The sequence below is a fragment of the Narcine bancroftii genome, chromosome 4 (assembly GCF_036971445.1).
Source record: "Narcine bancroftii isolate sNarBan1 chromosome 4, sNarBan1.hap1, whole genome shotgun sequence".
NCBI lineage: Eukaryota > Metazoa > Chordata > Chondrichthyes > Torpediniformes > Narcinidae > Narcine > Narcine bancroftii.
In genome coordinates this window covers 200,308,290-200,331,660 of record NC_091472.1, presented here as the reverse complement: position 1 = coordinate 200,331,660, position 23,371 = coordinate 200,308,290, and the positions used below count along the sequence as shown (strand labels likewise).

The following is a 23,371-nucleotide window of genomic DNA, read 5'->3' as shown; positions in this document are numbered from 1 at the left end:
TGCGAATTGATGACTCCCTGGAGAACAGATGACTCTTTTGACACTTCTCCATCCTCAGAGACCGCAAGCGGAACAATCAGTGATGAGGGGAAAACTCCTGCAGGACACGTGGTCCCGTCCTGACGTCTATATCCTCAATCAAGACAAACCCCATGGGTTGAAACATTTCAGGATGAAGGTGAAGGTAAACGGGAAACTTGTTGACTGTTTATTTGATTCTGGGAGTACTGACAGCTGTTACTGTGCTGTATGTCTAAATTTAAAATTTAAATTAAGAAATACATGTATGCAATAATAATTATTCATGCATGTAGTTTTTAAACTGTTAATTTGTATTACTTTCAATAATCAAAAGTACACATACTGTATATACTCATGAATTAGTCGAATTTTGTGGACCAACTTTTAGGGTAAAATTTAACGCACTGACTATTAAACACATGCTATCTTTGACTGCAATAGGTAACTGCATCGTTTGGGGTGTTCCCATGAGCAGGCAGGTGGCCAGGACCAGGTGGTAAGTATGCAGTCGGGGCGTCAGATTCTTGGATGGTGGTGGGCAACCGGGACTGGGTGGTGTCTGCATTTAGGGTGTGGGGATCACCCACGGTCAGGTGGATGGTGAGGACCTGGTGATAAGTCTATGGTTGGGGTGTCAGGAGCTCAAATGGGCGTTCAGCTTGGGCCTGAGCGAGAGGGTGTTGGGCGCTCAGATGGGTAGGTGGGAGGTGGTAAGCCTGTGGTCGGGATGTTAGGAGCTCAGATGGGCAGGCCTGGGCGAGAGTCTGTGGTCAGTGCTTTGGGAGCTTGGCAAGAGTTTGCAGTCGGGGCGTTGGGAACTTACATGGGTGGGTGGCTGGGGCCAAAAATAGAGAGGGAAGGGGGAGTCAACATTTACACACTTACTGAATATTTTCAATCGCAATCCGCACCCACAAAATCTACCATTGTGAGCACCAACGCACACGATTCCTGTCTCAGCCGACACATTTTTGCAAGCTGCACATCATATGTCAAAGGCACGGTTTGGCTACCCCTTCATGGTAGATATGGGCTGGAGGACACACAAGAAAGAAGCTGAGAAGTGATATGGGGTGGGGGTAGCTCTCTGAATGGAGAGAGAAGGGGTGGAGAGCTGGATGAAAGGATACAGAGGGATGGAGAAGACAGAAACCAGAATAGTCGATGATAATGCCATCATCATGGAGAGACCCAGACAGAATATTAGGTGTCAGTCTGACAGCAATTTGCTAACAAAGTAGATTTTGCCAATCTCAAAGACTGTAATAAGTTGGAAGTTTTGACATCATAAACGTCAAGTGGTCTCAAGTTCTTCACAGGAGATTTAGGTTGAATTTGACTGAGAACCAGCATACTCCCCACCTCTGGTGCCAACTCTAGTCTCTGCCTCTCCACACAACTCCCCCCTCTCGCCATTGGTGTCACCAGGGGGTTGCGGACTGCACCAGGTGACACCATCAGAGGGGGCTGACAGCAAAATGTCTTTCTCTAAAATTTTTGTGCAGTGTTTCAGCAGAAATTTATTATTTCTTATTAAAAATATCCCCTGTAGTTAGTTATAATAGTTATAACACAAAAAGTTTTATTAAATCCAGCTTACATGTATCAATACACCTACAAGGCTAAAACTCGATGCTAATTTCCTTTTTGAACCTTCTAAAGTGCTCTGTCTGGCCAGAGCTGCCATTATTCTGCAATTCCATCAACGCTTCAAATCACACGGTTTCGTCCGCACGCGCTAAAACCACACGCTGGGGTTTTCGTTGCTGCTGGTGTTTTTATATTCGCTGCTTTTTTCAAATGTTCTGGTGTTTTTGCTACAATATTGTGGTCATTTGAATTTGTGAACTTAGATCAATATTATTTTTGAGAATGTAGTAATTCAAGGAAAAGAAGGAGAAAAATCAAAAAAGCCTTCTGCTCAATTACTAATAATGTTGCAACTAATTTTGCTAGTGATTTATCTCACTACTCATTACATTTCTCATCCCATTACATTACTCATCTCATTACATTACGAGAATTATGATTCACGAGTAACAAAAACATTAAGGATTCTGTAAGGTCTGGTATGGGAGGAGGTCCATGGGGGTGGGGGGGGGGGGTGAGAGGTGCTGATACCATGAGTGACACCATACTGGGTGACTCCATCCCTAGTGACGCCACTTCCTCACCCTGCTCACCACAATCATTGGCTCAAAACCACAGTGTAAGCGTTGGAACACTGTCAAGATGGGATACAATTCCCTTAGGGTAAAAGCCAGATTTCTGGAACATGAGCAAATACAGGAAAGGGTGGTGTGTTGGGCAAAATTAATGGGTCTAAGCCAAGTGGGAGTGGGTTCTTTTGGTGCAACTTGCAATAGACTGGAGGTTCCAAACCAGCTGGACTCCTGACCCAAGTACTCACCTGCTCTCCTTCCCCATTTATTTCTCACATCTCACCGCTACTTACTTAATTCCAGTCCCACATCCCCATTCCATCCTACTTTAACCATTGTTGGTGTGGTGGGGAACTCCAATGCTGGGGAGCCTTTCCCTTGACATTGGTGCTGGGTGGCTCAGCAGGAGGTCCATGAGGCCTTCACAGAATGCTGCCAGCAGGAGGCAGACTCCCCGATTTTGTACTGAATAGCTCAGGGAGAGGGGCAGAAAGATAAGAACATGCTTTTGTTCAGAAACTATGTTTCAGTGCACAAAGGCTGTCCAAAGTGTGGTCACTGCAGTCAAGGAGAATATACAGGAACATGGCTAAAGAAGAATGTTTGCAGATCCTGGAGTCCAGTGCAATACACTCAGAAACTCAGCAGGTCACGCAGCATCCATAGGAAGTAAAGGGAAACCAACAATTCAGGCCTGGGCTCTTCGTCATATCTGATCCTATATGCAGGAACAGATTCAAGTCCAGCAAATTCCCACCAATAACAATGCACCAGATAATCCATATGATATTGGTTGAGATCTAAATATTTTGCACAATGCATCAGGGAGGATGCTGTCATTTGAAATGCATTTTAAACCACCACCTAAGAAGACAGAAATGGCCTTGGTTTAATACCTCACCTCTGACGGTGCAGCACCCAGTATTGCATTGTGTGCTGCCATGCGTCATTGGCTCCACTCTCCAGAGTGATACTCAGATCCATGGCCTTCAACCGTGAACCTTCTGAGAGAGGAGGAGCTGATGCAGAGCCAGGGGACTGGTAGTGTTTGTTTTATTCCCTAATCACAGCAATGCCCATCATAGAGTGAGAGAAAAGACCACCTACCTGTGGTTGATCCAGTGGGGAATGTTGTAGTCATCGCCCAGACGGGGATCCCCTGGGACACTTCGATTGTGGAGCTGTTGGAAAAGATAGTTCACAATGAGAAAATAGGGCAGCATGGTCAGCATAACGGTTAGAGCGGTGGGGGGGGGGGGGGGCATAGCGGTCAGCTGGGAGGGGAGGCACGGTCAGTGTATTGGTCAGCATAGAGGGGAGGCACAGTTGGCGCTGGAGGAACGAAGGTCAGTGTGGGGGGGGGACGGGTGTGAGGCATGGTTAACACAGGGGGGCAGTGCTATCAGCGCAGGGGGTGGCAGTGTAGTCTCAGCACTGGGACTGCAAGGCTTTATAAGGCAAAGGTGAGTAGATGTAATTGTGATACTCGTCAGCAATAGTAAGTGCCTCTGACTTTCAAATGGAGGGACTGAATAACCAGATCTGACGCTTTCTGAGGACTGTCTATACAAACAGCTTTTGTGTCAGTGATTATAGACTACATACACAAATCCGAAAACAGATGCTTGTTGACCAGACCAAGGCTTGGGAGAAACAGGCTGCGCAGAGCTGGATTTCTCATCAGCAGAACCTACTAGCTGTCTAAATATGCTCCTGACTGAAATGCAGAAAGCACAAGGGTAGAAGGGGTCTCCAGAGCAACTAGGCCCCTTCGGGGGGGCTATTCCATCGACAAAAATTACCTCTGCATTTGAAATTTAGCCCCTTTTTGTTTTGGTCATACCATGGCTTACATGAAATCTGGAACCTCAGCAGATCACTGAGCTTGGAAGTGTTTGCACCTTGTGCCCAGATTAGAACCTGACACAGTCCATGACTCACTGGCTTGCTCACCTTAAACAATGGCACAGCATGAAGAGGCTGCTCACCCATACACACCAGGTCGACGCCAATACCTGTGCAGCAGAAATAAATTCTTTAAGGAAACACTATCAAGAATGAAAAGGGGAAAGTGCCAATGAATCTTCATTGGTAGAGTAACACATGGGGCGGGCGGGCGGGCGGGCACGCTCGCACGCACGCACGCAGCTCCTTCAGGTTGAGGCCAAAGCCTCACTAAAGTAGACAGAGAGGGAAATTGGATAGATAAAACTGTTCCCAGTCGTCTTCACTGGATTCAGGCTCATCCCTTATTATTTGTAATGACTTAGACTAAAATTTAGGGAGCATGATGAAGAACCTTGCAGCAGATGATGCACTCATCAGTGGTGTGATTAACAGTGAAGACAAAAGCTTTAGGCTGCAGGAAGATGGAAAGGGTCTAGTTGGTTGGGCAGAAAAGCACAATTGGAATTTAATCCAGACACTGTGAGCTGATGTGTCTGGGGAAGTGCAACATGTGTAGCAAAGAATACACAAATAATGGGAGGACACTGAGAAGTGTGGTGAGACAGACCTTGGAGTGCTTAGCCATAGATCCATTAAAGATTAGTAGTTATTGAAAAGACTTGCCTTTGTTAACATAACACACAAAACTGTTCAAAGAATACTGGAGGTTGTAGCACTCCACAGTTCGGGCCTGAGATGTGCCGAAAAATGAGTCAGAAGCCACAATAAGAAGGTGGTTAGCGAGGGGAGAGAGGGGAAGAGGAAGAAGCAAAGACTTGCAGGTGATAGATGGATGCAGGTGGGAGGGGGAAGAAGAGAAAGGAACCGAGAGGTGATGGAGAGGGGGCAGAGGGCTCCTCTGAGAGGAGAAAGGATAGCAAAAGCGGTGGGGAGCAGGAGAAAGGGAGTCAGAGGGATGAGGGAAAGCAAGAGAACAGGGAGTGGGACTGCAAATGGGAGGTCGATATTGACGTCATTTGGTTGGAGACTGCTCAGGCAGAATATAAGGAGAGGTTCCTCCAATTTGCACGAGGCCTCAACCTGGCTGTACATGGACGGATAAGAAGTTGTTGGCCACTGGAAGGTCCCGACACTGCAGCAGGCAGAGTGAAGGTGCACAGCAAAGCAATTTCTCCCCCGTCTGCATCCAGCCCCTCCGATGTGGAGAAGGCCACATTGGGAGCAATGGATGAAGTCAATAACCACTGCATATTCACAAGTGTTGCTTCTCCTGGAAGAACTGTTTGGGGCATTTCCCATTGATGGATTCTGTGAAGCAAATTCGCCACACTCAAGAGACACACAAGCTTTCTCCAATAGCAGAGCTCACCATTGTCAATCATCCGCTGTTTGGTAAGAATCATCAGTAGCCGGTCAACTTCAAACACTCCTACACCTGGCGTGATAACGACGGACATTTGCCCGGTGCGGTCGAAGTTTCGGTTGATGTAATGCTTGTCAAACACTAAATGAGCAGAGGAAAGATTTGGCATTAAACACAAACACACGGAACAGGAATCGGGGACAAATTACTTCTGATACATTAAATCAATTTCTTGAATTTTCTGTGGGTTGGGAGTTCACTGGATTATTGCGATACGTAGGATCAGAGCACCTTCTGGGACCAGGAAAGAGGTTGGATAATTTCAACCAAATTCTGAACGTCCAGCACAAGCACACAGATTAACAGGGCAATGTCAAGAAGCACAGACATGCTGAGACTTTACACAAAGGCACAAAGAAATTATGGAAACCCCACACCTTCAGAGAACAGTCAGCCAGTAGTAAATGAACCTTGTAACCACGTGGGGTGGAGTTTCTGAATCCCACCGCCACTTTGACTCCCACCACCACTGAAAGAGGTACAGAAGCATCAAAATCAGGTCTGCCAGGTTGGCAAACAGCTCCTTCCCACTGGCTGTGAGACTGATGAACAGTGTCCCGTAACCAAGTAAATCTTTCCAAAACATTTAAATAATTATTTTAAATTATACCTTTATGTATACATGTGGTTATCATGTACTGTCTATATGCGTGCACCATGGCTCGGAGAAACACGGTTTTGTCTGTTTGTGTATGTACAGTCAGACGATAATGAACTTGAACTTGATAATCAAAGACGAGTGGAGACAGACCTTGTTGCTGGATATTCCCAAATGCTACACTCCTCATTAGCACTGTCAAGTCTGATTAAAATACTCTTTGGGTTCACATTCAAAGCACATTAATTGTGATAGCACCATACAGGATTTAATCTGCCTTTACTCTCCAAAACCAACCCTGAAGTACAATGGACAATGAAGATTGGGCTGCTGGTCACGAAAATCACCTTAAAACTTTCCTATCATGTACCTTTTTTTAGCTATCACCTATTTTTGTGATTTCCTGGCATATTTTAAGTCTACTTTCAAGCATACAAAACCACAAAATGCACCTTGTCATTGAAAATTCATGCATTTGCACTTGGACTCTTTCCCTGTTGATCTTGGTGCAGTCAGTAAGGAAAATGGGGAAAAGTTTCACCATGACATTGCGACCATGGAAAAGCGATTTCAGGGCAACTGAAATCCATCAATGCTGGCCGACTATTGTTGGGCACTGACACGAGAAGGATCAGACGTTGAGTACAAATGAAAATCAGTGGCAAAACATTTTTGGGTCAGTTGAACTAATGCAATGTCCCAACACCATGATGCGATTAAACATGCTGAATTCAGTAAACTTTAATTTAAGGTTTCTCCAACTTCCAACATGATGCAGCAAATCTGAAATTATCTTGATGTTCAGTTCGAAGTTGTCTATCATAATCCCCCCCAATTTTCTTTCAGGAGCAAACTTTTTGGAAAAAAATTGGTTGTCTAGAGCCCAAATTAGTGGTGGTGTTGGTGATGGGGGAAAGAGGGCAGGAAAGTTTAGAGGTGGTGCTGGATATGACTGCAGTCCTTCATGGAGTATCAAGTTCCCTCTAGATTTCACTTTAGCAACGAGCAAATGCTTTCTTGTTTCACACTCACTGTGTTCTTGCTCCCACAATAGTTCCATCCACAGAACCCAAAAAGCAAAATTAATGGCACCATGCTCAATGCAAAGCCACGCAAATTTCTGTGATACATGATTTACGCCCCAGTACACCCAATGATCAAGTGGCTAGGCCACCAGACTCATGAGCTTGCCATTGTCATTGATTAGTGCCTTCTGGTGATGCAGCAGGGGTGTGGGTCAATTCCCACTTCAGACATTACAATTTGGACAGCAAAGTGGTGCAGAATTTATCAAAACTGCCTGACAGCTCTCCACCCTGACCTCCTGTGTGGAGTCTGGACCTATCTACTTGTGACTGCGTGAGTTTCTTCTCAGCTCTCCCGGTTTCCTCACACGTTGGATGCAGTCTGTTGCCACTGGTGGAAGAAGAAACAAGGATTGGGGGGGGGGGGGGGGGCTCTGGTGGGTGAGATGGGAAAGAGTTCATGGGGATACAGGAAAAAAGTGGGATTAGGTGAGTGGTGTTGGGAGGTATTTGAGTGTCAGCACAAAAGCGGTGAGCTGAACAGCATGTTTCTGTGCTGTACGAATAGGACTCCATAATCTGCTTTACCCAAATTCACTCCAGTAGACCCTTGACAGCAATCAGGAGATGGGGAAACAGGCTGATTTCCTCCTATCCAGTTCAGCATGATGTACAACTGCAGCCCTCCTCTGTCATCCAAGAGCATTCCTGAGCTAACTGGGCTACCACCTCATCCTGCAATTCCTCAGCCCATCCACTTCACTCTGATTTGCCCCCTCCAAAGAGCACACAAAAACGCACCGTTAAAGGAGAGGTTGATGGCCTCCAAGTAGTTCCCTTGGGCTGCGGTAGAGTTCTGACCACGAGGAAAACCATCTAAGGAAGGAATAAAAGCAGAAGTGCAAGTGGCTGGATGACAAAAGCTTTATGATTCCTCGCCCATCAGAACAGGTGATTACTGCAGCCCACAAATCTGGAAGTAACACTTAGACTGGGCAGGCCACTGGTCCACCCAACGTTCCCAACGCAGTACTCACTCTCAGTGGTAAAATCAAATTCAACCCCATAGCTGCTCAGGGTAGACCAAGGAAAACCACGAGCATGGGCTTCATTCAGTTCCAATCAAATCGAATAGAAAAAGTATTGAGAAATAAATGCAGAATCCACCACACTTATTGGGCTTTCACGGAGGGATACAGACTGGCATTGCAGATCCATTCCCACTCGTTTAACATTCATTCGCAGGTTAGCAAGATCGCTTTTCTAATCCATTGGCCGTGCCTGTACATCAAGGGAGGGGTGTCAAGTACATCTTGTTTTAACCCTCAACAGTTCTCAATACCCTTCTCTGGCACTTGAAGCACAGGTAATCTGCATTCTAGCAAGATCAGTTTGTGTGCTGGGATGCTGTATCCTGTTTGTAAGTAAATTCCAGATTTCTACTAACACGTGCCCAGAATTGTCTCTTTGAATCTATTACCTGCACCCTCATCATCAGAGGGGAGTTGGAGATGGCTGGAGGCAGAGGTGTGGGGGATGGAGGTTGGGGGTTGGGATATGTGGAGACAAAGCCTGCTGGTACTCAAAGCTGTTAAGAGAAAGAGACAATGGTGGTTAATGGAAGCTATTAAAGGAGAGGTGATGGAGGGTTGGGACCAAAGAGGGGGGTGGGCAGAGGGTCCAGCTTGCTCCTGATTTCAAAGCCTGCAGTCTCTTGTGTGGGCAGAACTTGTCCAAAGTTGCTTAATACCATTTAGCTTTCCCCTGAGGTAATGTTTCACACCATTGCACTCTGGACCTCGGTCAGTTGGAAGAACACATGAGCATCTCATAGATGGAGTCACTCAGCAGGAGGTCATTCTGACTCAGGCTGCAGCCCTTCCCACTGTTAGTAGGTTGGGGGTAAAGACTTCTCATACCTGACACCAAAGAACACACAGAAAAACAAGGCTGTTTGAAGATCAGATGAATGCTAAACTCCCACACAAGTTCTGAGAAACTTCATGGGTTGTAAAACTGTGGGATATTCGAAAAGGCACTCCACAAAATTGTAATGAGGATGTGGAGAGTCTGCAGAGGGATATAGTTAAGCTGGATGAGTGGGCAAAGGTCTGGCAGATGGAGTACAATGTTAGTAAGTGTGAGGTTATCCACTTTGGCAAGAAAAATAAAAGAGCTGAATATTATTTAAAGGGTGAAAAACTACAGCATGCTGTTGTTCAGAGGGACTTGGGAGTGCTTGTGCATGAATCACAAAAAGTTAGGTTGCAGGTGCAGCAGGTTATTAAGAGGGGGAAAATGGAATGTTGGCCTTCATCGCTAGAGGAATTGAATTCAGAAGTACGGAGGTAATGTTGCAACTGTATTGGGTACTGGTGAGACCGGACCTGGAGTACTGTGTCCAGTTCTAGTCTCCATATTTGAGGAAGGATATTTGGCTTTGGAGACGTCCAGAGGTTTAATAGGTTGATCCCTGGGATGAAGGGGTTGACTTATGATGAAAAATTAAATCGTCTAGGATTGTATTCACTCGAGTTCAGATACAAACATATAGGATTATGAAGGATATGGCTAGGATAGATGTAGGAAGGTTTTTTGAGCTGGCCGGGGAAACTAAAATGAGAGGACACAGTCTCAAGATTACGGGGGAGTAGATTTAGGACAGAAATGAGGAAAAATAGTTTTTCCCAGAGAGTAGTGAATGTTTGGAATTCTCTATCCAGGGAAGTGGTTGAGGCTGCTTCATTAGACATATTTAAAATTCGGTTAGATAAATTTTTACATGATAGAGGAATTAGGGGATATGGGGAGAAGGCAGGTAGGTGGAGTTAGGTCATAAATTAGATCAGCCATGATCTTATTGAATGGCGGAGCAGGCTCGATGGGCCATTTTTGGCCTACTCCTGTTCCTACTTCCTATGTTACCTATGTTTTTTTTAAAATTTTCCCTCTCTTTAGGAAGAGTCTAACAAATTCCTGGAGTAACTTTACCATGGGTGCAGCTGGGTGCCTAATACAAGTACCACTTTCTACTCCAGAGACAGCACCGTAAAATGTCAAACTTCCCTCAGCATTTAGGATGTAATGCTGCCCTGGTGTAAACAAGTGCTTCCTTTTTCATGGAGTGAAGGACTCCACTTTGAAACGGCTCCACTTCCCAGTGAGTGATGACTGATGGCCTCACTCACTCAGAACGCTGGAACATTCCCTGACCTTGAAGTCCATGTAAGGCAGATCTCCCTCAGCTGAACAACTGGCTCTACAGAAACACAAAACTAGGCCAAAGCACCGAGAAGCGGTGGGCACAATGCCATTACAGCATTGAATCCGCCTCTGTCTGCAAAGAGTTTATATGTGCGATCACATACATTTCCTCCGGGTGCTCTGGTTTCCTCCTAGGATCTAAAGATGTACGGGGTTCATAGGGTAATTGGTCACATGGGTGCATTTGGCTGCCATGGGCTCATAGGCCACAAGGGCCTACAACCATGCTGTGTCTCTAAATTTAAGTTTAAAAAATAATTAACAGGGCTGTGAACTTTCCCCAAGGTATTCTGTCTTGGGAACGTTTGATGCCTTTGGGGAACAAATAAGGGCACAATACTGAAACACCTTACCTTCATGAAAAATCCCTCCCAAAGTTTCACAAGATAAAGACAAGGAATTTAGAAGAGTGAAAGGGAATCTTATAGAAACATATAAAATTATGAAAAGCATAGATAAGAGAGAGTACCGTAAATATTAGTGTATAATGCATTTCGTGTATAGTGCGACCCCCTCCCATTTTTGTTGGGAAAAAGGAGGAAAATTTTTACCCCTGTGTCTAATAAGACCCCCCTCCCCTTGCCCGCCCGAGTCACGCTGGCGTCTCTCTCTCCCCCCTTCACCCACCAGTCGCTCTGCCGTCTCTCACCCCTCCCCCACCCGAGTCGTGCTGGCATCTCTCCCTCCTTGCCTGTCCGAGTCGTGCTGCTGTCTCTCCCCCCTTGCCCGCCCGATTCACGCTGGCGTCTCTCTCCCCCCCCCCCCCACACACCTGATTCGCGCTGCCGTCTCCCCCCCCCCCTCGCCTGCCTGACTTGCGCTGGCATCTCTCTCTCTCTCCCCTCACCTGCCAAAGTCGCACTGGTGTCTCTCCCCCCCTTGCCCGCCCGAGTTGCGCTGCCATCTCTCCCCCTCACCCCGCCCCCCCCCCCCCCCGAGTCGTGTTGCCGTCAATGAAGGCGGCTGCTGATAATCTTGCTTATCGTTAAATCTGGCAGAAAAACTTTTTAATATTAAACCTCGTGTATAATGAGACCCTGCCCCCACTTTGAGCTCAAATTTTTCACATTATACTCAAACATTTATGGTAAGTTGTTTCCATTGGTGGGGGAGACCAAAAATGGGGGACATAGCCTCAAGATTCAGGGTAGGATATTTAGGACGGAGATGAGGAGGATAGAAGGTGGTAAATCTGTAAAATTTGCTGCCCATTGAAGCCATGGAGGCGACCTCAGTAAATATATTTTTTAAGACAAGGTAGGATAGATTTTTACATAGTAGGGAATGAAGGGATGTGGGGAAAAAGGCAGTTAGTGAAGATAAGCCGATCATCAGATCAGCCATGATCTCAGAGAATGGCAGAACTGACTCGGATGGCCTACCCCTGCTCCTATTTCTTATATTCTAAGTATGTAAGGACTTCTCAGAAGTTAGATTATAAATGAATGGAAAAGTGACTCTAGGTTTAGGTCATGGGTACTCGACATGCAGTTTCAAGATTGGACTGCATGCCCCTGTTAGTCTGGAAATGTTCCCACTGAAAACAGCAGTTGTGGAGTTATTGTCCCCAATTCAAATCGTTACCTGCTTCTTGCAATCGCACGAGCACTGGATACTGGATGAAGAGCTTTTTAATCATTGTAAGTAGTGACGTCCACTCTTCCCGCCTTTCATTCTGAGCTACAACTCTTTGGAAAGTGGAAAAGCAACGGTTAGAAAACAAAGAGACAAAATTAAACTAAATCACCACTGACTGAGGAGATCATTCACAAAGGTAGACTCTGGATTATTTGCATGAAAAGCATCAACATTCGATTTAAAAGAGACATTAGGAGAGAACGCATCCACCCAGATTGTGGCTTCCAGGTTTATCTTCACCCAATGGCCACACACCAAGACCAACAGTAATGGGATACTCAGTGTTAAACTGTGCTTCAGTCACCTAATGATGGCATTATCCACCTACTGTGGATTTATCATAATCTTGTACTTCTCAGCGAGATTCTCTCCCACACTGAATTTTTTAACAATCACCCTCACAAGACAAATTCCACACTCGGCAATCAACTATGTGGAATCACTCGAGACCAGCACTAATGCTGATTCTGGGCAGATAAACCAGAAAATAGGACCGGTAACTGACCATTCGACCTGTAATCGTGGCAGATCATTCAAATTCAATATCCTTTCCTGCTTCCAATATCCTTTGGTCTCTTAAACCATTCAAATTACAGGGGAGTCCCTGGGTTACAATTGAGATCTGTCTTTAAGTTGAATTTGTAGGCAAGTCGGAACAGGTGCACACAGTTCTTATTTAGCGTCAGTCAAATGTTTGTCATAGTATATATTTTACTTTTCTATGCACATAAAACTACTGGAGCCAATTTCTTGAAGTAGGCATGCTCAACACAGTGTTAACGGCAACATGATCAGAGTTAAAATAGCGGATGGCATTCTCCTTACTCAAGCTAATCCACAAGGAAGTCACGCAGTCTGTTCATAAGTACGAGTTGTCCATAAGTCAAAAGGTTCTTAACCTGGGGACTGGCTGTACATCCCAATCCTTGTTGAATATATTCAATGATTAGACCTCAAAATGTACAGAATTCTACGGGTTTATCATTCATTGGTTGAAGAATTTTCCCCACAGTTCATCCTCTCATCTATCTTTATAGTATCTGCAAACACATTTCATTTACTTCGGTCATCTAAATGACTAACACATATCCTGAATTGCTGGGGTCCAAGCACTGAACCCCATGGTATTCCATCAGTATTTCAGACATATACAGAATTTTAGACATCTCAGACCGAGGTTACCCGATAGCCACATGGTGGTCAAACCTGCTTATTCGATAAACTGCAGGTGTTTGAGAGCTTCAAGACTTGAAAAAGAAATTACACACACCTTTTTACTCTTATGTTCACATTTTGTTATAAAAGTTTGATATAAATATTAAGAAATGCATGTACATAATATTTATTAATGTATGTAGTTTTTAAACTGCTAATTTGCATCAGTTTCATTAATCAAAAAGTACACACACCGTATTTACGAGTGCAATAGTCAAATTTTTTATATATGTAAAATATGCACACGCACATGGTACAACTCCGATTATCTGAAATTTCTTAAATTTAAAAAAATTTTGGATAAATGAGGAAATCCGAAACAAATCCAAAATCCTCATTTATCTGAAATTTTTTTGGATCTGAATTGGCCTCACAGGCTGAAAAAAATTTCACCCAACATGAAATTAGAATGACGATTGTCCTCGTTTCAGGTAACTCCCTCCCCTCTCTCTTTCCATTTCTTCTTTACCTTCCCCTATTGACTTTTCTCTCCAACTCTCCCTTTCAAACTGTCTGCCACAATCTCCGAGCCGCAAGCGGTCAGAAGAATCCCTTGTCCTGGCATCATCGAGGAGAGTGGTCTCCTGGGTAGGAGCGGGGACCTTGGACTCCATGCCATTCCCTCCCCTCCTTCCTCTGCTCACCACAGCTCCCATCGCCGACTCTGAACCCCCTCCCCCAGCCTACTATCCCATACACACACCAGACTCCCTGGTATGCTTGTGTAGTAGGCCTAGGGGAGGAATCGGAGTCAGGACTTGGGAGCTCCAGTGATGGGGAGACAGGAGTCCACTGACTAGCCAGTGAGTGTTCCACCGGCCTGGGAAGTCTCCCCAGGAATCAACAGCAGTGTTGGAGACATGTCAGGGATTGGCAGCTGCAGTTTGGAGGTGTCGATGATTGGTGGAGGTGTTGCAGGCAGCATTTTTTTGGTGAGAATTAAACATTATTTTAATGCTTAAAAAGCCTCCCCTTGTTTGTTGTTTAAACATTGATATAAGTGATTTGCTGTTGGCACTGGGCTGTTTTAAAAAAATGACCAGTTAACCAAAAAAATGTTTGTCTGACATCGGCCTGGACCCAACCATTTTGGATAATCGAAAGGGGGTGGGGATGTGTGTGTGTTGGTGGGGGGGGGGGGGGGGGGGAAGGGGTATGTATATGTGTAAATAACAAAAACATATACAGGTGGACACACACACACACGCATTTCGTGGCGGCCTGCCACCGCGGAGACCGAGTCAGCACATCATGCGGTAGCCACCTACGGCTCCTAGAACGCTTCCACCAGCGTTGTCTCCGCTCCATCCTCAACATCCATTGGAGCGCTTACATCCCTAACGTCGAAGTACTCGAGATGGCAGAGGTCGACAGCATCGAGTCCACGCTGCTGAAGATCCAGCTGCGCTGGATGGGTCACGTCTCCAGAATGGAGGACCATCGCCTTCCCAAGATCGTGTTATATGGCGAGCTCTCCACTGGCCACCGTGACAGAGGTGCACCAAAGAAAAGGTACAAGGACTGCCTAAAGAAATCTCTTGGTGCCTGCCACATTGACCACCGCCAGTGGGCTGATAACGCCTCAAACCGTGCATCTTGGCGCCTCACAGTTTGGCGGGCAGCAACCTCCTTTGAAGAAGACCGCAGAGCCTACCTCACTGACAAAAGGCAAAGGAGGAAAAACCCAACACCCAACCAATTTTCCCCTGCAACCGCTGCAATCGTGTCTGCCTGTCCCGCATCGGACTTGTCAGCCACAAACGAGCCTGCAGCTGACATGGACTTTTTACCCCCTCCATAAATCTTCGTCCGCGAAGCCAAGCCAAAGAAAGAAACAGCAGCATAACACACTGTAACATGTCCCTTGACACAGTGAGCTGGTGCAGTTGAAAGCTGGAGCAGTACAAGACCAACAGCCCTAAAATGGCCAAGCTGCCCAGCTAACAGATCAATAACAGGCTGGGAAGAAGGGTATTCGCATGCAAGAATGTTCCCGCCTGCTATTGTTATTCAAGTGGCTGATGTCAGCCAATCAAACAAACGGCAGGAATTCCAACTGTATAAAAGGAGCCTTTCCAGCCTCAATAAATCTCAGAGCTTAACCTCCCACACTGCGAGTGTTTCTTTGTAGCAGTCAGTTACAATATTTCACACACAATATACATCTATATATATATATATATATATATATATAAAATACACAAACACACATGCATATAATAAACACAAATACAAAATATAACCTTATTAAATATATTTTAGACAGATAGATTTTTGCATTTTTGGTGAATTATGGGGAAAAGACTGGTAGGTGGTGCTCAGTCCACGGCCAAATCATCCACGACCTTATTGAATGGTGGAGCAGGTTCGACGGGCCAGATGGCAGACTGCTGCTCCCATTTCTTACGATCTGATCGCTAATGAAAAAAGCCCAATCATCCCACTCTCTCTTCTTACATTAGTCCTGCCATCCCAAGGATCAGATAGATGTGCCTTCTCTGTATATTCTCCACAGCAAGAACATTCTTCTTCAGATAATGAGATGAAAAAGACACACTAAAGATGTTCCCCCTCTCTCACAAAAGAGAGAGGGGGCACATTGCAAATGTGTACAATTGCAGGAACATGTATCTGTTCCTGCACCAAGGAGAGCATGTTATTTGCTTTCTTAACCACTTGCTTCATTGACAGATGCACATGCATACTCAGATATCACTGTACATCCTTATGGATCAATCTTGCATCATTCAGATAACGCTGGACAACAAAGATTTTGGTTTCTGAACACTTTTGGGTGTATTTTATGGATTTCGGGTTGCTGATCATGAAACTCACCTTAAGGTCAGTTTAGAAGATAAAGGATCTGGCAGAAATATTTAAAATGTCCTGAGCCACGGGTGTGGTGCCAGAGGACTGGAGGATAGCTCAAGTTGTTCCGTTGTTTTAAAAAAGGCTTTAAAAATAACTCTTGAAATTATAGGCTGGTGAGCCTGACATCAGAACACCTTCCAGTAATTTACCTACTACTAAGAGATTGGATATACAATTATTTGGACAGCCAAGGACTGATTATGGATAGTCAACATGGCTTTGTGCGTGATAGGTTGTGTTTAATGAATCTGAGATTTTTGAAGCGGTTACCAGGAAAGTTGACAAAGGCTGCGAATGTTGTCCATATGGACTTGAGTAAGGTTCTTGACAACGTTCCACATGGGAGGTTAGTCAGGAAGGTTCAGACACTTGGTATTCATGGTCAAGTTCTGACCTGGATTCGACAATGACTGGACAGGAGAAGACAGAGAGTAGTGGTGGATGATAGCTTCTCAGCCTGGAGGCCTGTGATTAGTGGTGTGCCTCAGGGATCAGTGTTGGGTCCATTGTTGTTTGTTGTCTATATCAATGATCTGGTTGATAATATGGTAAATTGGATCAGCAAGTTTGCAGATGACACAAAGATTGGAGTCGTGGTGGGCAATGAGGAAGACTTTCAAAGCTTGCAGAGGGATCTGGACCAGTTGGAAAAATGGGCTGAAAAATGGCTGTGGGATTTAATCCAGACAAATGTGAGGCATTGCATTTTGGAAGGACAAACCAAGAAAGGACATGCATGGCAAATGGTAGAGCACTGAGGAGTGCGGTACAACAGAGGGATCTGGAAATACAGATACATAACTCCCTGAAAGTGGTGTCACAGGTAGATAGGGTTGTAAGAAGAGCTTTCGGCATATTGGCCTTCATAATTCAAAGTACTGAGTATAAGAGCTAAGATGCTATGGTAAAGTTGTATAAGACATTGGTGAGGTGAATTTTTGAGTATTGTGTGCAGTTTTGGTCATCTAACTACAGGAACAACAATCAATAAGATAGAAAGAGTGCACAGTAGATTTACTAGGATGTTGCTGGGTCTTCAGGAAGTGAGTTACAGGGAAAGGTTAAACAGGTTAGGACTTTATTCCCGGGAGCGTAGAAGAATGAGGGGAGATTTGATAGAGGTATTTAAAATTATGAGGGGGATAGATGGAGTAAATGTAGGAAAGCTTTTATCCACTGAGGGTAGGTGAGATACATGTTAAGAATGAAAGGGGAAAGGTTTAGGGGGAACATGAGGGTCAACTTCACACAGAGAGTGTGGAACAAGCTGCCAGATGAAGTGGTGAATGGGGGTTCATGGATGGGATGGGTATGGAGGGCTATGGACTAGGTGCAATTTGAGGGATGAGGCAAAATAATAGTTCAACACAGACTAGAAGCTATAACCTCTGTGATTTCCTGTCATATTTTGTCTACTTCAAGCATACAAAACCATGAATGTGTTATTGAAAATTCATTTTCTGCATTTACACTTGGATTTCTTCCCTAATCTTGGTGCAGTTAGTAATGAACATGGTGAAAGATTTCACCAGGACATTGCGACGATGGAAAAGTGGTATCAGGGCAACTGGAATGCATCAATGCTGGCTGGCTATTGTTGGACACTGACACGAGAGACATCAGAGGCTGAGTACAACACTAAATTCAGCAGCAGAACATTTTATAGTTAGTCGAATTTACACAATGTTGCCAGCAGCATTATGCAATGAAACATGCTAAATTCAATAAAAGTTAATTTAATGCTTCTCTGACTTCCTATGTGATACAGCAAATCTAAAATTATCTTTGCATTTATCTTGAAGTTGTCATTAATAATCCTCATTTTGTTTTCAGGAAGCAAACTTTTTGAAAAAAATTATTGTCCAGTGTTGTTGGGAGTCCTGGCACTGATCCCTGTGGTTATCTCATCAGTTCCTCCTGCCACTCAGAAAAGAATCCATTTATCCTCATCTTCTATTTTGGGTCAGCAAGCCAGAAGCAGATCCCACCAGCCTTAATTCCATCTGGAGATGCTACTTCTACCAGCCCAATCCATGGGGCTATTTATCACATTGCCAGCTCTTTGCAGCTTGGCCCTTCCTTCAGGATGGCAGCTGAGAGGCTTTCGACTAGCAGAAAGGATGGTTGTCATAACTTCCCCACTTGCAGAGGACCTTTCAATTCAAGAATTCACAGTGATTCTTACGTAGACCTCTTGGAAAGATGTTCTGAAAAATTAAAACATACCACACCCACCGGTTCTCCTCCACCCATTCAGCAAGGTACAAATTCAAATTCAGATTTATGGTCAGAGAACATGCATGACATCACATACAACCCTGAGATTCTTTCTCTTGTGAGCCAGGCTGAATTTCTACTTATCAGTAGTGTAAACTGTAATCAAGAAAAGATACTTATACAAATGAGAGAAATGTAAATAAAAATGTAAACAAACTGTGCAATAACAGAAAAAAAATTAGTAATAAATAAGATGCAAAGTTAGAATCCTTAAACGAGTCTCTGACTGAGTTTGTTGTTGAGGAGTCTGATGGGGGAGGGGTAGCAGCTGCTCCTGAACCTGGTAATGTGAGTCTTGTGGTGCCGATACCTCTTGATGGCAGCAGCGAGAACAGAGCATGTCCTGGGTGGTGTGGATCCTTGATGATTGCTGCTACTTTCTGATGGCAAATTTCCATGTGTATATTCTCAAAGATGGGGATAATTTTGCCTGAGCTACACTGGGTTATGCAAGGCTTTTGAATGGCTTTCCACTCAGAGGTATTGGTGCCCCCATACCAGGCTGTGATGCAGCCAGTCAGCACACTTTTCATTACACATCTGTAGAAGTTTGCCAAGCTTTCCAATTTCATACCAAACTTCCGCAAACTCATGAAGCGGAGGCGCTGATGTGCTTTCTTCACCATGACATTATTATTCTGGGACCAGGAAAGATCCTCTGAGATAGTGACTCCCAGGAATTTAACTTTGCTCACCTCTTCATGTCTGATCCCCCAATGATCACTGGGTCGTATATTTCTGGTTTTCTCTTCCTAAAGTCTATAATCAGCTTCTTGGTTTTGGTGACATTGAGTGAGAGGTTATTGTTGTTGATGGCATTAACATCTCATGCACTGCCAGACTGAGACCATTACCAAACTGTCGGAACAACACCTCATCTTCCATTTGGGTACCCTCCAACCGGATGGCATTAACATCGACTTCTCCTGTTTCCATTAAATCCCACCCCCCCATCTTTGTCCCCTTGTTTCCTTTCCTCTTGTTCGGTTTCCCTCTCTCTCTTCCCTTTTCCTGTTTCCTTTCACAGATCCAAAATCAATTCTCTTCTTTCCTTTTATCATATCCAATTAACACCTTTTGTTTGTTGGTCTGGACTCCTCACCCTCCCATTCTTCCCCCTTTCTCTCTCAGTCTTTATTGAGATGCCTACCTGCTTTGTGCTTATACCTTGAAGTAGGGTTCAGGCCCGAAACGCCAGTAATACATCTTTACCTTCTGTGGATGCTGAAAGACCAGATGAGTTCCTCCAGCGTTTCTGTCTGTTTTTACTACAATCACAGCATCTGCAGACTTTTGTTTCACTCTGTTGTTAGCTCATCATTTAGCCAGGTTTTCAATCCTCCTCCTATATGCTGACTCATTGCCCCTTTTTATGCAGCCCAGTGGTATCATCCGCAAGGTGTTGTCGTACTGAACATGCAGTTGTAAGTGTAAAGGAGTAGAGAAGAGTGTTAAGAATGGATCCTTGTGGTGCTCAGGTGCTGATGGAGATTGTGGTGAAGATGTTCTTGCTAATCTGTACTGATTGTGATCTGGAGGTGAGGAAATCCAGGATTCAATTACACTGTGGGGCGCCTTGGGGTAGAAGGGTGGGTAGAATGGAAGAACAGACCAGGGAACCTCAGAGGTACCAGCCCCTGCGAAAAGTGGATATGATGGAGAGTTTGGCCTGATTCTGAAATGTTTGCTTTCCTTGCTTGATTTTAGGTGCCCTTGCATTTCTGGAAGGTTATTTGGATCCTTCTTTGTGAAAACAGACTCAAAAGTATTTGTTCATCAGTTTGTCAATTCCACGTCCCCCACTACAACTACTGTGTTTCTCACTGAAAGCAGCGAACATTGCCTTCACATATTTAAAGATACTTTTGGACAATTTTTCTAGAGGATCTTTATATTTTTAAGAAGAATAGGCGACAATGAGGAAAAAAAATCAATCAGATTAAATCCTTACTTATAAAAGTCTTCATAGAACCTTTCCTCGTGGTCCTGCTGAATAGAGGATCGATGACTCTCAGGAAATTCATCTGTAAACAACACAGGTGGAGGTCAACAGAGACCAGCCAAGATACAATCTTGTGGAAGCAGGAGGATGTGATCACAGAGAGGAGCTGAAGCAGCCAAGTCTATGAACCGCCACACAAATACATTATTTGATGAAGAGTTCAGTCCTCCAATTAGGAAAGACCACCCTTCAAGATTTGGTCAACTGAAGTGGCCAAATAAGTCAATGATGAATTTCTCTATAGCTTAGGTCCAGAATGGCAATACAGTAAAAGTCCAAAAATCCAATGTCAGAAATCTGGACCACCCGAGAATCCAGACCTCGAAAACTCTCAAACTTTTAAAATTTAGCAGACTTTTGTGTGCGTGTGTGCATGCGCAAGTGCCACATAAGTCACAGAAATAAACAAATAAATATTTATTTTTTTTCTTCACTTTATATTTCATAAGAAAAAAATGTTTTGTTAATAAAGTATCAAAATATACCTGTTCATCTCATCTTTATTCTCCTTAAATTTGAACTTAAAAGGTAACTGCCTGTGAATCTGGACCAACCCAGTCCCCGAGAAGTCCGGATTTTAGCTCTTTTACTGTAAATTCTTAGCAGCTGCACAATTAGGGTTAATTCCAGGGCTAAACATGTTTTTGAGAGGCTTCAATGAGCACACTTAAGTAAGAGGCTAAATCAGAGATGAAATTCTGAAATGAGTTAAAGCCAATTTCACTTGTGACAAGAGTATATAGATATGTTTTGGAGATAAATTGGGAAAGGTTTGTTAAGAGTAGGTCACATATAAACACTTTAAAACAGATCTTATTTAAAATACTGGAGCTCTGCCCCATGCTAGACATATTGGGGCCTCACAGCTTTTGCAAGAGCTTTGAAGAGTGCTCAAGAAACTTCACTAATGGATTGTTGTTTACAAAAAGCAACAATTGAAAGATCTTGTCAGAGCCACCTTCTGTCTGGAGATGTTCTAAGAGGGTCATGTAGTTTTCCAAGCAGAGAGAGTCAAACAGGCTTTCTCTCAGAGAGAGAGAGAAGGAGAGAGAGACACACACAGAGATCAGTTCTGCAGACAGCAGCTGGGATTGGAACAGGACAAGCTGGCAAACTTGTGGAAAGCCCCATTTTGGAAGATGGCCTGGACAAAGCCCTTCTGGTTCATGCAAGAGGAAAGGACTGGCTGTCTAATGTTTCACTCGGAATAAGTGAAACAAAAAGGAACTCTGTGGTGACTTGAAAGAAAGAGGTTATCATCTGGAGAACCCTGAAGGGGCAAGTTTTGTCACAAGACATTGGAGTGGCTGATGGAAGTACACCAGTTGTGGATATCCTGAAATAACAAAGCTCTCTCTGAAAACCAACAAGAACCTTCCTGAGTGGTAACCATTTATCTTTCAAACTCAAAAGCCTGGTGAACTTTAAAAATGTTAAATTCTGTGCAGAGTATAAGAATTTCTTGCAACCAGTGAACTTGGAGGAATGAGAAGTGAGATTGAACTGTGAACCAAATAACTTTTCTGACCTTACACACACATTATATACACATGCGCTTAGAATTAGAAGGGGGTTAAGTTAGGTTAAGTAAATTAATAGTGATAAGTTAAAGTTTGATTCTATTTTCATGTTTAAAGATAATTAAAAGCAACTTTTGTTTAAATAACCATTTGTCTTGGTGAATATCTATTGCTGCTAGTTTTTGGGTCCTCTGGGGTTTGTAACACACTCAACTAAGGAAGTGAGCTGGAACTAGCTCCCTGATGGTAAATTAGAGCAACAGGAGGTATTGAAGGAGCTTCAGGGTAAAGGTGTCTGACAAAGAAAATGGTAGACAATGCGGAGTTCCCTGGGCAACAAGATGGAAAGAGGGTAGGATCTTAAAAGGAAAGTTTATGTGAGGCACCGAGAGCTTTACACAGCAGAAAGTCTGAAAAGTGTGGGGATAAAATTAAAATAGCAGAGGCAGGGAAGGCATTAATATTAATAAAGTACAAGAAGATAATTGAGAAAAGATGAGTGCCGATTTGGGACAAGCAGCATTTAATAATGCACCAGCAACCCAAGTTTGAATTCTGCGCTGTCTGTAGGGAGTTGTAAGTTCTCCCTGTGTCTTCCTCCAAGTGCTCCAGTTTTCTCCCACATTCTAGATTAATTGATCACATGGTTTTATTTGGGCAGCATGGGCTTGTGGGTTAGAAGGGCCTGTTGCCGAACTAAACATTAAAGAACCCAGTGGAAGCTGAGATGTGGGCGAATATTTCAAGGCTGTCGTCATGAAAGGGACAAGAAGTTGATATTGTAATGAAGGAGGAATGGCTGGGATAAAGGGGAATTATGAAGGGCTTACAATAATTGAAAGTGGGTAAATCACAAGGCCAGATTGAATACATCTGAGGATGTTAAAAACCACAGTCTTCAACCATCTACCGGTGGTTTTCAACCTTTTCTCTCCCCACACACCTACCACCTTAAGTAATCTAATCCCACACTACCCACAGAGCTTCTATGGCATAGGCACTCTGTGGTCAGTAACGGTGGAATGTGAGTGGGGAGAAAAGGTTAAGAACCACTGATCAAGACAAATGAAGTGGACCAAAGGATGAATGTTGTTTACAGGTAGCAGGACAGATCAATAAGATTTTGTAAAATAAAATAGATGTGTCTTTATTAACCAAGGTTTTGATTTATGAACAGTGTACAATGTCAGTTGGACCAAAATTTCAATACCACGTACAGTTCTATGCACAGTACAGAAAAGATGCAAATGCACCAGAGAGGGTGTGAAGGAGATTTATAAAGCTGCTACCAGGAATGTGCAATTGTAGCCAAGATGAAGATTAGATTAGGGGGAAGACTCAACTGATGGGCATTATATTGTGAGAGGTTTACAAAGATTAAAGAGGAACAATACATTTCCAATGGCTTAATGGTTAAAAAAGACACACTGGGGTATAGAAAGATTAG

The 23,371-nt window shown here is 44.0% G+C and overlaps 1 protein-coding gene across 24 annotated transcripts in view; it reads right to left on the bottom strand.

The window, feature by feature from the left end:
- Positions 1-23,371, bottom strand: part of depdc5 (DEP domain containing 5, GATOR1 subcomplex subunit) — a 236,158-nt gene that overhangs the window by 115,349 nt on the left and 97,438 nt on the right. For all 24 annotated transcript variants that reach the window (XR_011356326.1, XM_069933595.1, XM_069933598.1 and 21 more), the window contains 6 exons: positions 20,354-20,426; positions 11,986-12,089; positions 7,939-8,013; positions 5,461-5,595; positions 4,137-4,198; positions 3,291-3,364 (listed from right to left, as the gene is read on the bottom strand). Coding sequence is in view for 23 of the 24 variants with exons in the window: in XM_069933595.1 (XP_069789696.1) it covers positions 3,291-3,364; positions 4,137-4,198; positions 5,461-5,595; positions 7,939-8,013; positions 11,986-12,089; positions 20,354-20,426 (523 nt within the window). In the remaining variant the exon portion in view is untranslated. The remainder of the gene's footprint in view (positions 1-3,290; positions 3,365-4,136; positions 4,199-5,460; positions 5,596-7,938; positions 8,014-11,985; positions 12,090-20,353; positions 20,427-23,371) is intronic.